The 21,836-nt window shown below is 41.8% G+C and overlaps 1 protein-coding gene across 4 annotated transcripts in view; it reads left to right on the top strand.

Moving 5' to 3' along the window:
- Positions 1-13,444, top strand: part of LOC141134487 (carboxypeptidase A1-like) — a 42,300-nt gene extending 28,856 nt beyond the window's left edge. For all 4 annotated transcript variants that reach the window (XM_073624015.1, XM_073624016.1, XM_073624013.1 and 1 more), the window contains exons 6-11: positions 2,753-2,851; positions 2,995-3,105; positions 3,738-3,828; positions 7,718-7,917; positions 10,374-10,458; positions 13,174-13,444. In XM_073624015.1, coding sequence (XP_073480116.1) covers positions 2,753-2,851; positions 2,995-3,105; positions 3,738-3,828; positions 7,718-7,917; positions 10,374-10,458; positions 13,174-13,361 — 774 coding nt within the window. In that variant the 3' untranslated portion in view covers positions 13,362-13,444. The remainder of the gene's footprint in view (positions 1-2,752; positions 2,852-2,994; positions 3,106-3,737; positions 3,829-7,717; positions 7,918-10,373; positions 10,459-13,173) is intronic.
- The last annotated feature ends 8,392 nt before the right edge of the window (positions 13,445-21,836 follow it).

Below are 21,836 nucleotides of genomic sequence, written 5' to 3'. Positions count from 1 at the left end.
ACAGATTACCAGATAATTACAAATAGGTATGTAGCGCCACCCCCGCAGGAGCCCCTGGTGAATGTTGGTTATCTCCCACCCTGCACAGCCAGGCACATTCTCAATCATTTTCTGAGACAAGAAGCAGTCCTTGCAGCTTTGTTTGTTTTATTTATTTAGGGAAATTGAACTTGGCTGAGGAAGGGTTATTATGGGATGCCTACTTGATCAGTAGAAGCATTTCAGGGACACCACTATATGCATCCGGTATATACACACTCCTCTTCTACCTCCAGCACAGACTTGCTTGTAGAACTACAACTCCCAGGACCGACTAGCACAGTTGGTCTGATCTAACATAGACTCAGTTAGATCCATGCGAATGTCCTTTGCAGGCAGGGACCACGGGCCCCTTTGGTGTAGCAAAAATACAGGTCTAGTGGTGCTAGCTGTCCTTCTCCTGTGGCTACTGCTCCCAGTACCACCTTTTCAGGCACTGCTAGCTGGCCTGTTTGCAGCTGCCCCTTTCACTAGCCCTCCTGGCTACTTCACCCCAGTCCTCTCAGACTGACTCTGCATCCATCCCAGACTGCTTGCACCCAGTCCCTTTAGCCATGCCTCTCAGTCCTCTGACTGTATCACTCACCAGCCCATGTGGCTGTCTTCCTCCCTGGAGATTTGCCCGGCAGTGTTCTCCTGCTGTACTCTCCTTGCTCCATGTGTCATGAGAAGAGTCCCTTCCGTACAAGAGCCCAGGTCTGAGTTCACCCCCAAAAGGCTCCAACAGCCTAACACTCCATCTCCATTGTCCACCCGAACTCCACACTGCCCAAGCTGGGCTGACCCTGAGTATTTGAGGGGGCCTGCTCCCTGCAAACCCTTCTGTCGGGGTTTGGTCAGGGCCCTCAGGACACTCCAGCTAGCTCCTCCTAAACCCCTCCCAACTGCTTCTGGAATCTTCTCACAGTTTCCAGATGGCAGGGGGAGTCACCAGAGAAGCTGCTGATGAGTCATCCAACCTACCTGAATCACTCAAACCCTGACCCAAAAAAACACACAGGCTTGGCTGCCAGTCAAGCCTGAAAATGTACCTACACTAAAACACACAAAAATCCTATCACTAGCACTCTAGCAATGCTAGGGGGTGCTACAGGTACAATTTCAAAGGCATTGCAGAATAAACACACTTTGGGAGAACGAGAAGAGAATGGCGCCTTAGATATGATATTACAGCATTTTTTTTCTCTGTTATCTCTCAGTAAGTCAGAATGTTTAAATGTCTTTCATAACAGTGCCACGCTAATTCTTGAATCCTGCCCTATTGTGGTAATGTGTGATGAGATGCATAGGGCATCACAATGTGAATGACCCTTAAAAGTTCCCTCCCATATTGCATAATTTAAAGGTCAATAGGGGACAAATTAGGTACATCACCATGTTAATTTACTGATATTCTTATCACTTTATTTTACAGCAGATTTAGTTTTGAGGTGTTGACATAGGATTGCATGTTTTTCAGTTTGCTATATGTTCTGTATATAGCTATATCTATCTATCTATCTATCTATCTATCTATCTATCTATCTATCTATCTATCTATCTATCTATCTATATATATATATATATATATATATATATATATATATATATATATATATATATATATATATACACACACAACAGGTGAGCTATTAATGATATCAAGAACACATGTCACTGTGCTAAAGTATGAACCTTCTCAGTTTATCTCATTGTGAATTCTTGAATTCTTGGTATTGCAGTGTACTCAACTGCACACAAACTTTCTAACAGAATAAGTAAGAGGAGTAGTATTCCTCCCACTGACCACCAATGTAAGGAGCACTCTTCCCACAGGCCATCATAGTGGGGCCCCTCTTCCAATAATCACCAATCTAAGGTGGCAATACTGCCACTGAACCACAACCTAAGGAAGCCCTTCTCTACTGATCACCAAAGTAAGGGAGCTCTTCACTGACCATCAATGTAAGGGGACACTTTTTCACAGACCACCAATATATAGGAAGACTACAAACTGCATTTCGTTTCTGAAAGTTACAGTATGAATAGTTTCCCTTCATTATTATTATTGAAATTAATTTTGTAATCTAGAGCAGCCCTGGGTGTGAAATTTTAAGTTTTAGCATGTCACATTTATGCTTGCCAACGTTAAAGTGGTTCCAAAGGCAGAATTTTTTTTCTTTCTGCATTAGGAATGGACACAGGTAGCACTGCTTGAGATCGAGCCCTCTTGTGTGCCATCATAAGAAATGGCTTCCTATGATGGCACACAGAGATGAGAAGGAGCCTGGAGCGCTAGCTTGGGACCCTAGAAAAGGAGGATCAGGGCTGCTCTGTGCAAATCATTGTACAGAGCAGGCAAGTATGACATGTATATATACTGTATGTATATATATTTATTTTATTCTGTTTTTTTAAATAAGGTCTACAATCACTTTAATTATTAGCAAAGGTTCCCTGAGACCCAATTTTTTTTTCATGGGTTTTTCTGTGTTAAAAGAGAAAAGTTATTCTGAGATCACCAGATTATGAACAAAAGCTAATTGGGTAGACTGTAATGCCTGGATGAATGACTGAGCAAGAAGACTATGCTCCCTGCATGCGTCTCAAGTCTTTTTTCAGTTTTAACTAGAATATACCTATTCTACATGGTTATATGTTTGCATTTGATATTCTTGCTACTTTTTTTAAGCTGTACAAAAGATCTGATTAATTGATATGTTTTATTTCCTAGTTCAGTACTGGAGGGAATAAGCCAGCCATTTGGATTGACACTGGAATTCATTCTCGTGAATGGATTACTCAGGCCACTGGAATATGGACAGCTAAACAGGTTATAAGCAAGCACTAATCAATTCAAAATGATATGCATCTGAGATTGCATACTGTACAGGTTTCTTATTCTTCTTTAATCAAGAAGGGTTTAAATACCAAAAAAAAATGATTTACAATCCAATTTGTTGTGTGTGTTTACAGATAGCAAGCACTTATGGGGTTGATCCATCACTTACTTCTGTATTAGACAATATGGATATTTTTCTAGAAATTGTGACAAACCCAGATGGATATGCATATACCCATAACAAGGTAAGGTTGAATCAAGCTCTCAGATATTATTGGCTTTAAACTTGTTAAACAGTTTTAACAGTTTAAATATAGGTAAATTCATTATCCTAGCACCAGCTGTGGTACTTTGTTCACCTTGCTGTACACACACGTAGCTTTCTGTTTCAGGTGGGAAGACAGTTGCTAGGCAATGTTATATATCAATTTATATCTGCAGTTTGTTTCTGACTTCTATTGTTATCGAGATCGTTAACACACAAAAATGGCCTGTGGTTTTCAAAGAAGTTTTGGTGTGTCCTCATAGGATCTATCACTTCACAAAATGTTATATATTCCCAAACTGCTGAATGCAGCTGTTTGTAAGATCACCTACCCACACACCTAAATACCTGCTGCACAATCTTACTATCCCCATGGTCAACAATATATGGCAGTATATATTCTCTTATATTCTGCCAAGGGCATACTAAAAATATAAAAGAGCAGCATAGATACACTGCAGAGTCACCTCTTCCATATATAAAGAAATAGAACTCTCATTCAAGGTATTTCCCAAAGACTTGCATCTGTTATGAACATTATACATTACTATATGATAGAGATAGAAACTAATATATACTTTTGCTACACTTCATTTTTCATTGATTAACTAGAATCGCATGTGGCGAAAAACCAGGTCTATCAATGCCGGCTCTTCTTGTGTTGGGGTGGACCCAAACCGGAATTGGGATGCTGGCTTTGGAGGTACACGGTCAATTATTTTCCTAGTTTTTATTTACTATCTTTTTGTGAATTAGTAACAAGGAATACTATGTACCCTGTACTCGTTCACCGGGGGGGGGGGGGGGGGTTGGAATGGATATCTGGGGGCCACCTTATTCTAATAATATGTCTTATAGCTAATAAGTATCTAATAAGCCCCCCTATAGAGACCCATATGTGTGGGGGACAGGATGTGAGGATGAGGCCCTTGTCCCCTCAACTTAGGGACACTGTGCCTTGCAGGGGGGAATTATTCATTCTGACTGTTTTAGATTATTTTTAAATATTCATTGGAGTTTCTGAAGAAGTTGTAGTGTTACCTGGTTAGTTCACATATAGACTATACCTATTGCCTGGGGTTGCTATTTAACTAGGCTGCTAGGATGATAGGTAAATTTAGTTATTATTGACTCTTCTGTAGTCAGCAACTATTGTTTCCTTTGGGCTATTCTGGATCTTGCAAGTTGCAGGTTTGACAATTTCCCTCGCCTTCTAGAAGCTTCAAGAACACAGTGGCTGGGAAAGTCATATGGGCAACTTGCATATTTATTGTGCATCAGCCAATCCCTCGGTACGTGTGCCTAGTAGGTGGCTGAGGAGAACATAAATAGTTTGGGGTCTAAAGCAACCCGGTTCTTGTCCTTCTGGAGAACTTCTACAGCCTAAGGCAGTGGCTTCCCCTAAGCATCTGGTCTAGAGAACTCACTGAAGATTGCCTGTGGAAGCTGGGAAGTGCATAGTTGTCCTGTGGTATTAACCACTCCCTAATTAAAGAGTTGTTAAGTAAAAGTGTGCTGCGCTTTTATTTAAACATTTTTCTTTGTGCTTGATATCTGGGTTATAGTGTTCAGCTGCTGGCTATTTTATGTACTAAGCGCAGATATCTCTTTATGCCTAATTGAAGAGTGTCTGGTGGAAGCTAGGAACTGAGCAGTTGTCCTGTGACATAGAGATGTCCAGTAGAGACTGGGGAACGATTAGCTGTCCTGTGACCTTGGGAGTATTGATCTGAGCTCAAGATCCTGGTTACTGTATGCTGTTTTACTTTTGGGGTATGTCTCTCTGAGACAGCTCTTATAGTGTCTCAGTTCTGGCCATCCCCTTTGTACTTGGCATAGAGACTGTTTAGAGAAACCTAGCCTAGTAAAGTGTGTCCTCCTGCTACATTTCAGGCTTTCCGGAGTATCCCATACCACCTCAACCCCTCTCCTGTTACAAGTTCTGAGAAATATTAAATTACAAAAAGACAATCCCCAGAGTGTTTATTGGAGCCAGAGTGAAAGGACTGTTACTTGGGTGATTGGTCATCTCTGCACTGTTTGGGGAAGAACCAGTTAAAACTAGAGGCTCCTACATGGGGGTAGTGCTACAATTGGTATTATAAAGCCTAGGTGTGTAACCTTTAATTGGGTCATCAGATGATATCTATCAAAAATGGATGTTATGTGTGATCCTTTATCCTTCTGATTTTGGAAATTATATTAATTTGATAAGGAATTTTGTAAACATATTTATTGGGCCCCAAAACTATAATAAAATGATAGCCGGAATCCCATAAACAGCACCCTGAAACTTAAGGCCATATCAAAATACAATGCCTTGAAAAAGTATTTACACCCCTTGAGATTTTCCACATTTTGTCATGTTACAACCAAAACGAAAATGTAATTTATTGGGATTTTATGTGATAGGCCAACATCAAGCAGCATATAATTGTGAAGTGGAAGGAAAATGATAAATGTATTTCAAAATTTTCTACAAATAAATATGTGAAAAGTGTGGCATGCATTTGTATTCAGCCCCCTTTACTCTGATACACCTAACTAAAATCTAGTGGAACCAATTGCTTTAAGAAGTCACCTAATTAGTAAATAGAGTCCACCTGTGTGTAATTTAATCTCCGTATAAATACAGCTGTTCTGTGAAGCCCTCAGAGGTTTGTTGGAGAACCTTAGTGAACAAACAGCATCATGAAGGCCAAGGAACACTCCAGACAGGTCAGGGATAAAGTTGTGGAGAAGTTTAAAGCAGGTTTAGGTTATAAAAAAATATCCCAAGCTTTGAACATCTCACGGAACACTGTTCAATCCATCATCTGAAAATGGAAAGAGTATGGCACAACTGCAAACCTACCAAGATATGGCCATCCACCTAAATTGACAGGCTGGGCACGGAGACCATTAATCATAGAAGCAGCCAAGAGGCCCATGGTAACTCTGGAAGAGCTACAGAGATCCACAGCTTAGGTGGGAGAATCTGTCCACAGGGCAACTATTAGTCATGCACTCCATAAATCTGGCCTTTATGTAAGAGTGGCAAGAAGAAATCCATTGTTGAAGGAAAGCCATAAGAAGTCCTGTCTGCAGTTTGCGAGAAGCCATGTGGGGGACACAGCAAACATGTGGAAGAACTTGCTCTAGTCAGAAGAGACCAAAATTTTTCTTTTTGGCCTAAAAGCAAAACCCTATGTGTGGCAGAAAGCTAACACCGCACATCACCCTAAATACATCATCCCCACCATGAAACATGGGAGTGGCAGCATCATGTTGTGGGGATGCCTTTCATCAGCAGGGGCAGGGAAGCTGGTCAGAGTTGATGGGAAGATGGATGGAGCCAAATACAAGGCAATCTTAGAAGAAAACCTGTTAGAGTCTACAAAAGACTTGAGACTGGGGCGGAGGTTCTTCTTCCAGCAGGACAATGACCCTAAACATACAGACAGAGCTACAATGGAATGGTTTAGATCAAAGCATATGCATGTGTTAGAATGGTCCAGTCAAAGTCTAGACCTAAATCTCAACTGAGAATTTGTAGCAAGACTTGAAAACTGCTGTTCACAGACGCTCTCCATCCAATCTGACAGAGCTTGAGCTATTTTGCAAAGAATTATGGGCAAAATATCACTCTCTAGATGTGCAAAGCTTGTAAAGACATCCCCAAAAAGACTTGCAGCTGTAATTGCAGCGAAAGGTGGTTCTTCAAAGTATTGACTCGGGGGGGCTGAATACAAATACATGCCACACTATGCAAATTTTTATTAGTAAAAAAATTTAAAAAACATTTATCATTTTACTTCCACTTCACAATTATGTGCCACTTTGTGTTGGTCTTTCAAATAAAATTAAAATAAAATACATTTTTACGTTTTTGGTTGTAAAATTACAAAATATAGAACATTTCAAGGGGTGTGAATACTTTTTCAAGGCACTATAGGTTGAACATCTCTAGTGTAAAGCATACTAAAGTACAATAGCTTATAGTAATTTGACTAAAAAAGCTTACCTGTAATTAGTTGCTATGAATAATTGCATATACAGTATATTGTATTATGTTACTGAATTATATAAAAATGTTATGTGCAATCCTCTCATAAAGGTGTAACTTAGCAAATGCTAAATAATACATTTATGAATTACTAACAGATAGAGGAGCAGACACACATCTGCGGTGTTAAAAGTCAAGAGCAGAGTAGGAAAATGCGCACACAACCACTTAGTTTCTGTCCCTCCAGTGTCCCTTTTGATCTATTTCTCCTTTCAGGTTGAGGTAAAGTAGAGGTTAGATGGAGGTTCAAACAGAAATAATTGATTTCCAGATGAAGGTTCACACAGAAATCATTGATCTCTATTGATCAGTGCAGAATATGGTTACTAGCGAAAGGCCAATGTCCATAAAGAATAAGAGAAATGTAGGCATCCCTATTCCTTTTACCTTTTTCCTTCACTGAAAATAGAATAAGGTGGGGGAATTTAAATCCAAACACCTGCGTGTCCAGCACTTAATCGCAAAGGCTAATGAGGTACCTTGTACTGCAACTCTATAAATAAAGAAAAGGAAAAGTGTTAAGAATAATAAACATGTTTTACTGCAGGTCCCGGATCTAGCAGCAATCCTTGTGATGAGACGTACCATGGACCAAATCCTCATTCTGAGCCTGAAGTTGGTGCTATTGTGGACTTTATCCTAGCACATGGGAATGTGAAGGCTATGCTCACTATACACAGCTACTCTCAGATGCTGCTGTTTCCTTATGGCTACACAAATAATCTTGCACCTGATCACCAGGAGCTGGTAAGAATGTGCAACAAACAGGAATTCTGTACAGACTATATAGATTGCAATGTTGTTTTTGCTAAATGCTATACATAGATTAAAATTATTGTTTTCTTTTCTTTAGGTGTTTTTTGGTAAGTGGTGGCCCCATTAGGGAGGCTAATGCCCTGTACACACTATAGGATTTTTTGACAACAAATGTTCGATGTGAGCTTGTGTGTAGGCTCCATCAGACATTTGTTGTCGAAATTTCCGACAACAAAAATTTGAGAGCTGGTTCTCAAATTTTCTGACAACAAAATCCGTTGTCAGAAATTCCGATCGTGTGTACACAATTCCAACGCACAAAATTCCACGCATGCTCGGAATCAAGCAGAAGGATATTGAACTTCATTTTTCTCGGCTCGTCATACGTGTTGTACATCACCGCATTCTTGACGTTCGGAATTTCCGACAACATTTGTGTGACCGTGTGTATGCAAGACAAGTTTCAGCCAACATCCGTCAGAAATAAATCCACAGTTTTGTTGTCGGAAAATCCTATCGTGTGTACACAGAATTACTTTCGCTATTTGTCCTGGTGACCATTATCATCAAAAGTGAAACATAATCCAAAATTTTAAGTGTTCAACAGAATAGGAATAGAGGGGAAATCTTCCAATGCTGGCACTTGTTCTGGCGACCCTGGTGAATATCAAAGATTTCCTTCACTTTGGAGGAATTTTCTTTCATCTCTGTTGAGGTCCAATGTCCCTCATCAGTGTCTTAAAGAAATAGGTTAGACATGACACTTTCAACTAATGAGAATTAATTTACAAATTGAGCATAGTATTTGAAGATCCCTACTTCCTCACTCTAATCTGTCCAGCACTAGTGACCAGGTACTGTAGGTGTGGAGATCCAATTTTTTATATTTACCTTCATAGAGTAAAGTTTTATTTTCAGAATTTATTGCATTTTGACTATGATGTGGGACCACCTTTGCATGATTTCATTTTAGAATTTTAATCATGACAGTTCTTACTGAGAGTAGTTGATAGACATTCAGCAGTGGTATTGAGTCAGTCAACAGTAAGTGGATTCAAACATGAGATAAACATATATAAAAAGTATATATATATATATATATATATATATATATATATATATATATATATATATTCTGCCATCACCCTTTTATGTTTCAATGTTTTGATTAGCACAACATTTTTTAAAGTAAAACCAACTGTATTCAAGACCATCATGACCCAACATAATTAGAAGCATGGCAGTGAAGGAAATACAACAATTAGAGTTGTGTTTCAATGACATAATCTACACTAGAAATGGGAAATACTGAACTAAATTACTTGCTTTGATAAACATCTACATTGTTCTTTGAACCACAGAGTTCATCTGTAAGATAAAAGCATTAAGTCTTTTATATGTGTATGTGTTGCTATGAGGCCCAATCAAAAGTATGTAGGTGAAGGGTGGCTCACTTACATGTGGCCATCACATACAGCCAAACCCAGTAATTGCACTTTACCGGGCTCCACCAACTGTACAGCCCACGACATAATGTCCGCTGCATAGATGGTGGCCAGAGGCTTACACTTCCCATGGTACACATGGTCCCTACATTGACCCTGGTACAAAAGCCCAGCTTCTAGGACTCACTGGCCAGGTTTGTACTCCTCTCAACCCATCTCATCTTCCAGGCATTGGCTGTAAAGGCACTTCTCTCTTAGATATTTACATGGAGGCAAGATCTTGCAACTGTTACTGTTTTAAATCAATAGTTAATGCAGAGTAATCTATTTAATGCCATAAGGTAGACACTGTCCAGATACTGGATGAGGTGAATGAAGGATTACTTCAGTCTGGAGGTTCTTGTAACCCTGGTAAGAGTTTAAGGTGATTCTTCCTACTCTCCACAGCCAGATCACTATATTTACCATTCACCTGACCCTAAAGGGAAGAACCAAGGGAAACACCAGTTCTTGCTTGGCCCAATGTGCCTTTTAGAGATCTACTCCATTTCCAGGTATAATCACCTTCTCCTCAATAGCTGTTCAGTGTGGGGTCCCCTCATCAGCCCCTCTCCCAAAGCGGAAGAGCAAGAGAACCTCCAGCAGGCCTTCCTTGTCCTAAGATTCCCTGGTCAGCAAGCCCCAGAGTCCCAGCTCCACCCACCTTATAGAGCGACTCCCAGAAGCCCTCCACAAAAAGTAGGAGGAACCCTTATAGTGACCTAGGCCAAACTCCACCTGCCTAAGCAGTAGAAAGCAGATAAATAATTACAATGATTCACATCATTCTACAGAATAAAAAAAGGTACATTATAAAGTAAATAGGCGTTAGTCATTTTCAACTTGACTTGATTTTAATGTTCAACAGAGTTTTTGTGATTATCTACTACTATGACCTTTACAGACACACTGTACCTGTTACTTAGAGTGATAGTCTATAAACAATTCAAAATATATTTTCAGAATGAACTGGCCAAAGAAGCAGCTGCTGCTTTATCATCTTTACATGGAACTCGGTATAGATATGGCACCACCATTGCTACCATTTGTAAGTAGTCACACTGGAAATTGTGCATATTCAATTCAATTAAGAACTTATAAATGACTGTTTTTAACATAAAGATAAATTGTGTCACGTAATTGTGGTAATTGTGGATGGAAAGGGTGACAGTTAGCTAACATATTCCAGTACTAACAATGTGGGAGGCTGTGTGGAACTAGAATAGTCAATTTTTCAGTCTTATCCAGCAATGCAAAGAGCAAAGTGTAGGCGTAAAACCTCTAGGAACCTATGAAAAACCAAGTTGTACTGTCTGGATTTGTTAATGTGAAATCTAATTTGTTGATGTGGCTAGCTGTACTTCATACCCTACACTATAATTAAGCTGATTTGTTTCAAAAACTGAAACTAATGTACTATTTGCTTGCTGCTTCTGCTGTAAATTCACTCTCTCAAGAAGTAGCTTTACTTCCATTTAAAACTGGAGTTTAATCTGCTTACATTTTGCCTTCCCTAGTACCTCCCTACCTAATATCAACATGCTAATGAAATTTTTAAGTAACACTTTTCTGTTTCATTACATATAATATTTTATACACAGTGATACAATTACGTAGTCTCTGTGCTTTTCTATGTAATGCAGGCTAATTATGGCTGGTGGGAGGGGCTGGCAGAGTGCTGTACATAGCTGCCTCAGTACTTCTCTCGAGAGTTCTCGGCCCTGATGCGAATAGAGAACTGGCTTTCAGGATGAATTATGTAAATATCAAAATGCCTTGATGGGTGAATGTCAGTCTGGAGGAGTGCTTAAAGGTTGGAGATCGCGCTGGACTGGCTCACTCAGTTGAGGGTCTGTGAATGTGTAATGGTAGGGGCGGGTTGGAAGAGTTCACTCCCAATGAATCCGGCCCAACCTAATAAAAGGGTGGCGGTGAGCCCTTTTAAGGGGCTTGGGCTGCTAACTCTGGGTATGGCCTGAAGGTCATCTCCGCATATATTTGTAAGGGTAGGTAAAAGGAGCGCCTGATATCCAATTAGAAGTAAATTGAAGGTGAATATGTAGTTGTTTTATTGAAAGAAGCAAAACATGATAAATCCAACGTGTTTCGGGGGAACAAAGACTCCACCGTCTTCAGAGCTATCAGAGACAAAAAAATAAAAGCGTACAGAAATGAATATGTATATAGCATGATACATATATACATACACACACTTTTTTTGCATTGTATTTAAAGACTAATAAAAGAGCCAAAGGGAAGGAGTAGCAAAATATTGAAATGGATAAGAGGAGCTTCTTAAAAAGTGATGTGGTCTAAAATTCATCCAAAAGATACTTTTAAAAAATGACTTTAGCAGAAAAATGGATCAGTAACTGACCTGCTGCTAAAAGCCAATGGAGAGTGGGGATATATCCCAAACTGGTGTGTCTGTGACACGGAAAACTGTAGGAAAAGAGTCAGTCTAATGTTAGTGCTGGTTAAAAGAAGGGGGAAAAAATGGGAAAAAAGAGAGTGAGGGGGGGGGGTTGGCATAATGGGAGACTGGGAGAGAGAGGGGGGAGGAATAGTAAGGGGAGGGGGGGGCAAAGGTTTGACAGGGATCCTTTTTGAAAGTATCTTCTGGATGAATTTTAGACCACATCACTTTTTAAGAAGCTCCTCTTATCCATTTCATTAATTTGCTTCTCCTTCCCTTTGGCTCTTGTTATTAGTTTTTAAATATAATGCAAAAAAAAAATTTTATATATATATATATATATATATATATATATATATATATATATATATATATATATATATATATATATATGTATATGTGTGTGTGTATGTATGCTTTTTAAACACAGCTTCATCCCTTTATATGATGTTCTGATACATAAGTCATGCAAACGATTTTTATTGTCTAACCTTTATTTTCATATATGTACATCATGCTATATACATATATGTTTCTGAATGCTTTTATTTTTTTTCTCTGAAAACCCTGAAGAAGAGGGAGTCTTTCTTCCCCCGAAACGCGTTGACTTTATCATAGTTTGCTACTTTCAATAATACGACTACATATTTACCCTTATTTTGCTTCTAATTGGATATCGGGCGCTCATTTTACCTACCCTTACAAGTCTGGGAGAGTGAACATTCCTTTGCAGGCTGCATTTGCATGCAGACCACCCTTGGTAACTCCCAAATGTAATGTTGAGCCTCTATGTTTGAAAGAACAGAAATCCACTGAATAAAAGGTGTGGGGAGGCACAGACAATAAACCTGAGGAGAAAAATGCTAGATGATGCTGAATGTCCCCCAGCCAGGAAATGAGGAGGGCTTTGTCTGACTTGCTGCAGCCTCTGATGCACATTTAAGACGTTCATTGTATTAGTGTCACTGGTTTCCACAAAGTGTCAAAAGTGTCACTTAGTGTCTGATTTGTCTGCCATAATATCGCAGTCCCGCTATAAGTCTCTGATTGCCGCCATTACTAGTGAAAAAAAAATATGTCCCCGTATTTCATTTTAAAAATTTGGTCACCTTAGCGCAAAGCGGATCCCTGATTTGTGTTCATAGTTTGCCATTTAGTGAATAAATTCATACTTTGGGGTGCACACCCTAATGCAATAGGCAAGGCACATCTATGGTGCCTAGCTTTATAATCCCCCTTGTGTGTTTGCATCACATAAACAACTAGGTATAAATGTTTAAAACACATACGTTTTTGACAGTGATGTAAGCAGGCTTGTAATATTCCTAATTTCTGTGTCCTATATAGATCAGGCAGATGGCACAACAACTGACTGGGCATACGATAATGGCATTAAATATTCCTACACCTTTGAGTTAAGAGATACTGGAAAATATGGCTTCCTCCTTCCTGCTGAGCAAATCCTACCTACAGCTGGGGAGACATGGCTGGCACTAATGACAATCATGGAGCATGTCAGGGATCATCCCTACTGACACTCCATTCATGGCCTTTTTACATAAAGTAATATCCTTAGTCTGTTTTAAGCATCTTTAAATAAACACATTAACTGCTTTTATCACTGCAGTGTGAATCATTTGTTTTTCTAACAGGTGCTTGTAAGGTTATCAGCACACAACAATATACTGCAAAATGCTTCTTTCTTTTTAACTGTTTATACGTGGAGTCTTCAAAAAGTTTAGTGTATATCCAGATAAAACTTTTTTACTTAGATAAAATGGGGAGGGGTTATGTTTAGGAGATTTTCCCTCACATCCTGTACTGCTGACAAACAGGAAGTGAGGAGACCTCTTCAACAGCAACACACTCAAAAATAAAAATGTATTTTTTGGTGATTTTGTCAATTTTTTTATTTCCATCTGTATCCCTGTAGCAGAATTTCCCTAAATGTTTTAAGCATCCGCACCCTTAGGTCTGGAAACTCAGTTCCCTGCACACTGAAAAACATACCAGCCACATGTCCTTGGGCTCTCCATACTCTTGGCTCAGACAGCACAAAGCTATTTCTCCTGGGTGGTGTTCCAGCAAACAGCAGCAGGCCCTAACCCCTGTACACAGGCTCACGGACGCTCATGTCCCACAGTCCTGAGACCCCTTGTAGACGGGGCCTCAGCCAAGATACCCAAACAGGGAGTAAACACATACACAATCTTTGGTGCACTGAATTTTCTTGTATTCATCTGTACAGGTTGCTAGTATCAGTATAAACACTTTTGTGGGCACCAGTATAAGGCCATCCAGAAATTGCAATATCTGTCTTTAACTTGTGTTACCGGATGACAGCTTCCGTTGGAGGGGTGGTGGTATAAGATGTACCAGGGTGGCACTATCTTCACTGTATGAAGAGACTTCACGCTCCTGTTCCGGGCACCAGGTAGTACTGCAGGCATTCTCCCTATGCTGTGTCTACTGGTTAGGAACCTTTCACTGTGCTACTCTCTTTCCCTAAGGAGCAGGTACCTGTCCTTGACCTACCACTTGCTTCAGAAGCACCCAACACCCTGCCCAGGCTCACTATGTTCTCTGGGAACAAAGCAGCCCCTGAGTTCTGGTAAAGTACTATTCCCTGACCCTATCCCCAGGCTCTTTGTGTCCTCTGTTCAGGCAGAGTTATCCTTTGGTCATGGTGGCAGCCAATCAGAGTCCTCCCTGCCCCATTGCACCCAATCAAAGTCCTTCAGTGTCCTCCCATTCCCCTGCACTCTGCCACTGACAGAGAGCAGTACCAAGGTTAAGCCAGGGAGGAATGTTCTGCTGGGTGGCTTAAAGAGGCAAACATCCAGTGCAGAGACGTAACTAGAACCTTCAGGACCCCAGTGCAAGAAACCACGAAGGGCCACCCTGACCCCTCCCCCCTTCCATCTGAGCCCTGGGCTTCCAGTTGATGCCCTCCAGTTGAGCCCTCCCATGGAAGCCCTCCCAGAACCCTGCCTCCCGCGTGCCCTCTGGGGCACGCATCAAGCGTGCACTATGACTGCTGTGTCCTTCAGGAACAGCTGATCACAAATCACGTTAAAGGTCCAATCACAGCAGCCCTTTAACATTTGATCAGCTGATCACGTGTAATCAGACTTGCCAGTTATCGGCAGTCCTTTGTCAGTAAATTGTTTATACTGATAATCTGTGCCCTGATTATCAGTGCAGCCCCCCATCAGTGCCACCTATCAGTTTTGCCTATCAGTACTCATCAATGCTGCCTAAAAATGCCCATCAGTGCCGCCTATCAGTTCTGCCTATCAGTGCCACCTATCAGTGCTCATCAGTGACGCTTTTCAGTAAAGCCTATTGGTGCTGCCTATCAGTGCCGCCTATCAATACCGCCTATTAGTGCTCTTAAATACCCATTAGTGTGGCCTGCCTGTGCCCATCAGTGCCATAGTGTCCATCAGTGTCGCCTATCAGTGCTGCCTATCAGTGCCGCCTACCAGTGCCTCCTCATCAGTGCCTCCTTAGCAGGACTCTCAGCTGAGAGCGTCTCTTTCATACAACCCAGAGCCTGCACTGACAGTTCTCCCTCACTTCTCCCTTGCACAGTAGGGAGAGGAGAGAGCTGATCTGCTCTTTCTTCTCCCACCCCTCTCCTCTTGTGTGCAACGCGGGAAGTGTGAAGCCCAGCAGCAGAATGATAAAATTCAGCTGCTTAGCACTTCCCACGGTGCACACACAGGAGGAGAGTGGCAGGAGGAAAAGGAGCAGATTGTCTCTCACTTCTCCCATCCATGCGAGGGAGGGGGGAACTGTCAGTGCAGGCTGTGGGCTGTATGAGAGAAATGCTCCCAGCTCATAGCCCTGCAACTTGCAACCCCGCTGGGGCCCCCAGAGAGTGTCGGAATGCCAGGGCCCGGTTGCAAGTGTGACCTTTGCGACCTTGATAGTTTTGCCACTGGGCCAGTACTTGAACTGTTTTTTTTTTTTTAATGACATGCAGTTTAAAAGGTAATTACACTCCAAGTGAATACATTTTTAGGGGTGAACAATTGGTGATCTGCCCACCAGCTTCTTACATATCTCACAGATTCAAGCTGTAAGATCTTGCCATCTGCATTTCAGTTCTTCCTGCGGTGCCAAGAGGTCTCATCAATTCTTTAATGAAGCATCTATCTTTCCCCTGCTTCTACATTATAAATGAATGCATAGAGATAATCCTACAAAAAGGATGAGGTTGAATTTTAAAAACTGTGATAAAAGCAGCAGCACCTGAATGACACCATTTACATAAAACCCTTGCTCATGCTGAGGAAGGTATGGGGTTTGCGTCAATCCCCAATGCGTCTCTCCCCCTGCGTATACTCAATTTTCCTTCAATGCCCCTTCCTTCATTCAGAGTATGTAACTAATTCAATATGACAACACTGGTCCAATCAGCTGAATGGAGCAGTGAATAAGCAAATGCAAGGAAAGTATATGCTTCTGGGTTTCTTCCCAACTCTAGATGTGCTGGTAGGTTAATTGACTCATGTATAAACTGGCCCTTGCAGTGGCGGCTGGTGCTCAAAATTTTCGGGGGGTGCAAACAAACTGGGCCACTGGGCCCTTGTATGTATATGTAAGATAGTGACCTTAGATTGTAAACTCTGTATAACTGTTGGAGTTATATACTGTAAGTACTTGTAATAAATACCAGGTGATTACATGAATTGGGTCTTTTAGATTTGCAGTACACTATGCAGTACAAGGGCAGAACAGTAGAGGGAACCAGCCAACCACATATCTTAACATTTGCTGGTTACTTCACATCATTTATGGTTTGCTTTAATCAACAAAAAAATTGTATGTGTATATTCACTATATTCCATATTTTAAGAAAACTATAATTTAACTATAGTGCTATGCTAATTGCTGGAAGAAGTTTCAAGCACACAATATCTACATTAACAATAACCTACAAATTATGATGATGCCTATATGGGATATAATTGAGTTTTTCGGTACAAAACTTAGAATATATTAGCACTTCAGACTTGCAGCACTGGGGTCCACAGATCAAATCCTGGTCAGGCCACTATCTGTATAGAGTTTGCAAGTGTAATCTGCAAGTGTCATTTGGTAAAAGTGCATTGTTACATTGTATTTACTATTTTATTCATACAGTATGTAGCTCAGAATGTGACCAGGTAGTCTGTTTCATACTAGTGCGATTTCAGATGTGATGGGTCGCAAAGAATCGCATGGCAGTGGAAATCACAATAGTGTCCGTTAAGTTCAATACAACTCAGCACATAGCAATTTTAAAAAAAAGGTTCCTGCACTAAAGGTTCCTGCACTAATATCGCTATTCCAGTGCGATTTTGGCCCCACAGAATACGCAAAACACACCCATGTAGCATCCAAGTAGCAATACATAATTGCACTGTTTTCTATGTGTCCTATTCACACCATAATGCTGCATATAAATGTGAACGCAGCACAGCTTGCAACATATAGTTGAATGAAATGTAATCTTGTGACAATATAATAAGTGAAAGAAATAAAAAGGTAAACAGTGAGATGCATTGCAGCAATGCATCACAAAACGCTTTACAATGCATATCAGTGTACCCACCTTATATGGAACATAACACATATAGAACAGGTGTAAACAAGCCCCTAAATAAACCTTACAAATAAAAAATATATACAGTTTTTTTTTTTAAAGATAATGGGGTTGATTTATTAAAACTGGAGAGTGCAAAATCCGGTGCAGCTGTGCATGGCAGCCAATCAGCTTCTAACTTCAGCTTGTTCAATTAGACCCCAGATGTCTCAATAAAGAGAACCTGTCACCACAAATTCATCACATAGGACACCTTTTGTCCCCTATATGATGAGAAAAAAAAGCTAAGTACAAAAAAAAAAAAAAAAAAAATATTGCAAAATTGGAAGTTACACCTCACATAAAAAATCTCCACCCCCCAAAAATTTTTTTTGAGGCTCCCCACCCCCACATACAAGCACATAAAAACATAAACACATGTATTGAGGGCGCCTACGCATAAAGAAGTCTATTGCAATATACATGCTACATATATATCACTGCACACTCCAGAGTGAGAGTAATATTTCTAGCACCAGAACTCGACATATTGGGTATCCATTTACTCGTTACAACCTCACCTTTTATATTTTACCAGAAATAGGGTAATTTATTGCATTTGTGTGCCCTAAAATTAACTTTAGTTTATTGTTTACTGAAATTTTGCTTTACCTTTGCGGTAATATTGTGTGTCATAAAAAATTGGAACTACCACTATTTTTTTATCCAGGGTGTCTGCTTTCAAGAAATATATCATGTTTTGGGGATTTTATGTAATCTTCAGGCCTAAAAGGATTTTATAAACATATGTGCAAAAATGCAAAAACGGCTCTGACAGCAAAAGGGTTAATGCATGCCAGTATTTTGCTAGCTTTGTTATCTTCGGTATATCATTTCAGGCTAATAATAAATCTGTGATCTTCATGCACCCCCAGATAATTTTCCATTAATGATTCTCCCAGGAGAGCTCCCCCTGACGTATAATTTGCATGTATTTTTGGTACCCAAAACTTTACATTTCTTAATATTGAACCCCATTCCCCAGGTAGATGCCCAACCCCCTATTTTATTAAGGTATTCCTGTAATTATGCTACATCCTGTACTAAAGCTATTTCCCTGCATAACCACTTAACGACTGCCCTACAGCAGATTTACTGGATTTACTGCTACAGGGTAGCTATTCTTTGCAGAATCACATATATATATATATATATATATATATATATATATATATATATATATACGTGATTCTGCACTTCCAAGTAGGAAGCGCAACTCTTCTGCTGTGATTGGTCAGATGGTCAGAGCAAATGCCGATCAGCGGGTGCCGGCCCATGGATGTCTGCCAGCACCCACCTATCTTTGGGAAGACACATAGGACGGAGCTCTGCCTATGTAAACAAGGCAGAGCTCCGTTCTGACAAGTGATGGAGTGAGGGAATAAAATCCATCACATAGTAAAAGCACCTCACACAGTACACAAAAACACTTGTTAGGCACACAGTTAACCCTGTGATCACTCTAGATGTTTAAGCACTTCCCAGTCAGTGTCATTACTACATACAGCGCCTTGAAAAAGTATTCACACCCCTTGAAATTTCTCACATTTTGTCATGTTACAACCAAAAACTTAAATGTATTTTATTGGGATTTTATGTGATAGACCAACACAAAGTGGCACATAATTGTGAAGTGAAAGAAAAATGACAAATGGTTTTCAAAACTTTTTACAAATAAATATCTGAAAAGTGTGGCGTGCATTTGTATTCAACCCCCTTTACTCTCATACCCCTAACCCTGTATAAATACAGCTGTTCTGTGAAGCCCTCAGAGGTATGTTAGAGAACCTTAGTGAACAAACAGCATCATGAAGGCCAAGGAACACACCAGACAAGTCAGGGATAAAGTTGTGGAGAAGTTTAAAGCAGGGTTAGGTTAGAAAAACATATCCCAAGCTTTGAACATCTCACGGTCTCAACTGGTAGAGACTAGGAATGAGCCCGATGTTCGAGTCGAACATAAGTTAAACTCGAATATCGGGTGTTTGTCTGTTCGCCGAACAGCGAACAATATGCGGTATTCACAGAAAATTCGAAAGCTGCCGTAACACCGTTAAAGTCTTTGGGACACTAACATGAAAAATCAAAAGTGCTAATTTTAAAGGCTTATATGCAAGTTATTGTCATAAAAAGTGTTTGGGGACCTGGGTCCCCTCCCAGGGGACATGTATCAATGCAAATTTTTTTTTTTTAAACGGCCGTTTTTTCGGGAGAAGTGATTTTTTTAACGCTTTAAGTGAAACAAAAAAAATATTCCTTTAAAATACATGTCCCCATGTTGATGGGGACAAGGGACTCATCCCCACAACCCTTGCCAGGTGGTTGTGGAGGTATGCAGGTGGGGGGGCTTATTGGAATCTGGAAGCCCCCTTTAACAAGGGGACCCCCAGATACTGGCCTCCCCCCTGTGTGAATTGGTAACGGGGTACAAATGTGCCCCTACCATTTCACAAAAAAAAGTGTCAAAATGGTAAAAAAGACAAGAGACAGCTGGGAACAAGTCCTTTATTAAAAAATTAAAAAATAAAAATGTCCCACGGACTGAGAAAAAAAAAAAAAAGCCGCAACCGACCCGCCTCCCACTGTCTGACGCATCTTCGCTGTGACAGCTTTTATATAACTGAGGGCGGGGCCACCCGGTGAGGTAACCGGGTGACCCCCCCCTCTGACACACGGGGGCTTACCCAGTGGCGGAATTACCGGGGTCGCAACAGTTGCACTTGCGACGGGGCCCGGCATTCTGCCACTGTGGGGGGGCCCAGCGGGGTTGCTCTTCACAGCGCTCTGAGGCTGAGCGTGTCTCTCATCTAACAGCAGCAGAGACACCGGCATCGTTTGTTTTATTTCCCTCTTCGTGTGTCCTCTCTCTCGCACGGCATGACAGAGGACACACAGCTGATCTCAGTCCTCCCCTATCCTGTGTGCTCCGTGGGAAATGTGAGCTCCTTAGCTTCACACTTGCCCGCGGAGCACAGAGAGGGGAGGGGGAGATCAGCTGTGTGTCCTCTGTCATGTCGTGCAAGAGAGAGGACACACGAAGAGGGAAATAAAACAAACAATGCCGGTGTCTCTGCTGCTGTTAGATGAGACACACAGGCGTACAGCGGAGCGGACCAAAGCCACCTCCCCCTCTCTGGTTGCGGAGGGGGAGGAGGAGGAGTCCAAGGGACACATGCCGGTGTGCCTATCCCACGCTGTTCTGAGGTCTGTAAAGTTTGTATTCAAATAGACATGTGCTGGGGGGAACACTATGGGAGGGGGGTCTGCACTGATGGAGGGATGGTGGTCTGCACTGAGGGGGGTCTGCATTGATGGAGTGGGGGTCTGCACTGAGGGGGGTCTGCATTGATGAGGTGGGGGTCTGCACTGAGGGGGGTCTGCATTGATGGGGTGGGGGTCTGCACTGAGGGGGGTCTGCATTGATGAGGTGGGGGTCTGCACTGAGGGGGGTCTGCATTGGTGGAGGGAGGGGGGTCTGCACTGAGTGGGGTGTACATTGATGGGGGATCTGCACTGAGGGGGGGTGTGTGCTGATGGAGGGGGATGGTCTGCAATGGGGGGGTCTGCACTGATGGAGGGGGGTGGTCTGCATTGTGGGGGGCCTGCACTGATGGAGTGGGGGTCTGTACTGAGGGGGGTGTGAACTGATGGAGGGGGGTCTGCAATGAGGGAGGGAGGTCTGCACTGATGGAGGGGGGGTCTGTACTAAGGGGGGATGTGAACTGAGGGAGGGGGATCTGCAATGAGGGAGGGGAGGTCTGCACTGATGGAGGGGGGTCTACACTGCGGTCTATAGTGATAGAGGGGGTCTATACTGATAGATGGGGTCTGCACTAAGGGGGTCTACACTGATAGATGGGAGTCTATGCTGATAGAGGGGGGCTATACTGATAGATGGGGGGTCTGCAATGAAGGGGGCTATACTGATGGATGGGGTCTGTACTTAGTGAGGAGGATCTATACTGCGAGAGAGGGGTCTGTACTTAGTGGGGGGTCTATACTGAGAGGGGGGTCTGCAGTTAGTGGAGGGGGGTCTGTACTGAGGGGGGGTCATAGTTGGTGACGGGGGGTGACACCAAATTTTTCCTCACCGGGTGACACCAACCCTAGTGATGCCACTGGAGAGACACGCTCTCCGCTCAGAGCCATGCTGTCCTGAGAAGACAGAGGACTCTGATAGAGGACTCTGATGGGCACTGATAGGGGGCACTGATAAGATTTACTGATGAGCACTGAAGGGGAGGCACTGATAGGGGACACCAATGGGAGGCACTGATAGCGGACATCAATGGGAGGCACTGATAGGGGACACCGATGGGAGGCACTGATAGGGGACACCGATGGGAGGTACTGATAGGGGACACCGATGGGAGGCACT

This window comes from Aquarana catesbeiana, linkage group LG03 (genome assembly GCF_042186555.1).
Source record: "Aquarana catesbeiana isolate 2022-GZ linkage group LG03, ASM4218655v1, whole genome shotgun sequence".
Lineage (NCBI taxonomy): Eukaryota > Metazoa > Chordata > Amphibia > Anura > Ranidae > Aquarana > Aquarana catesbeiana.
Note: the sequence above shows the minus strand (reverse complement) of the source record. Positions and strands in the feature narration are given on the sequence as shown.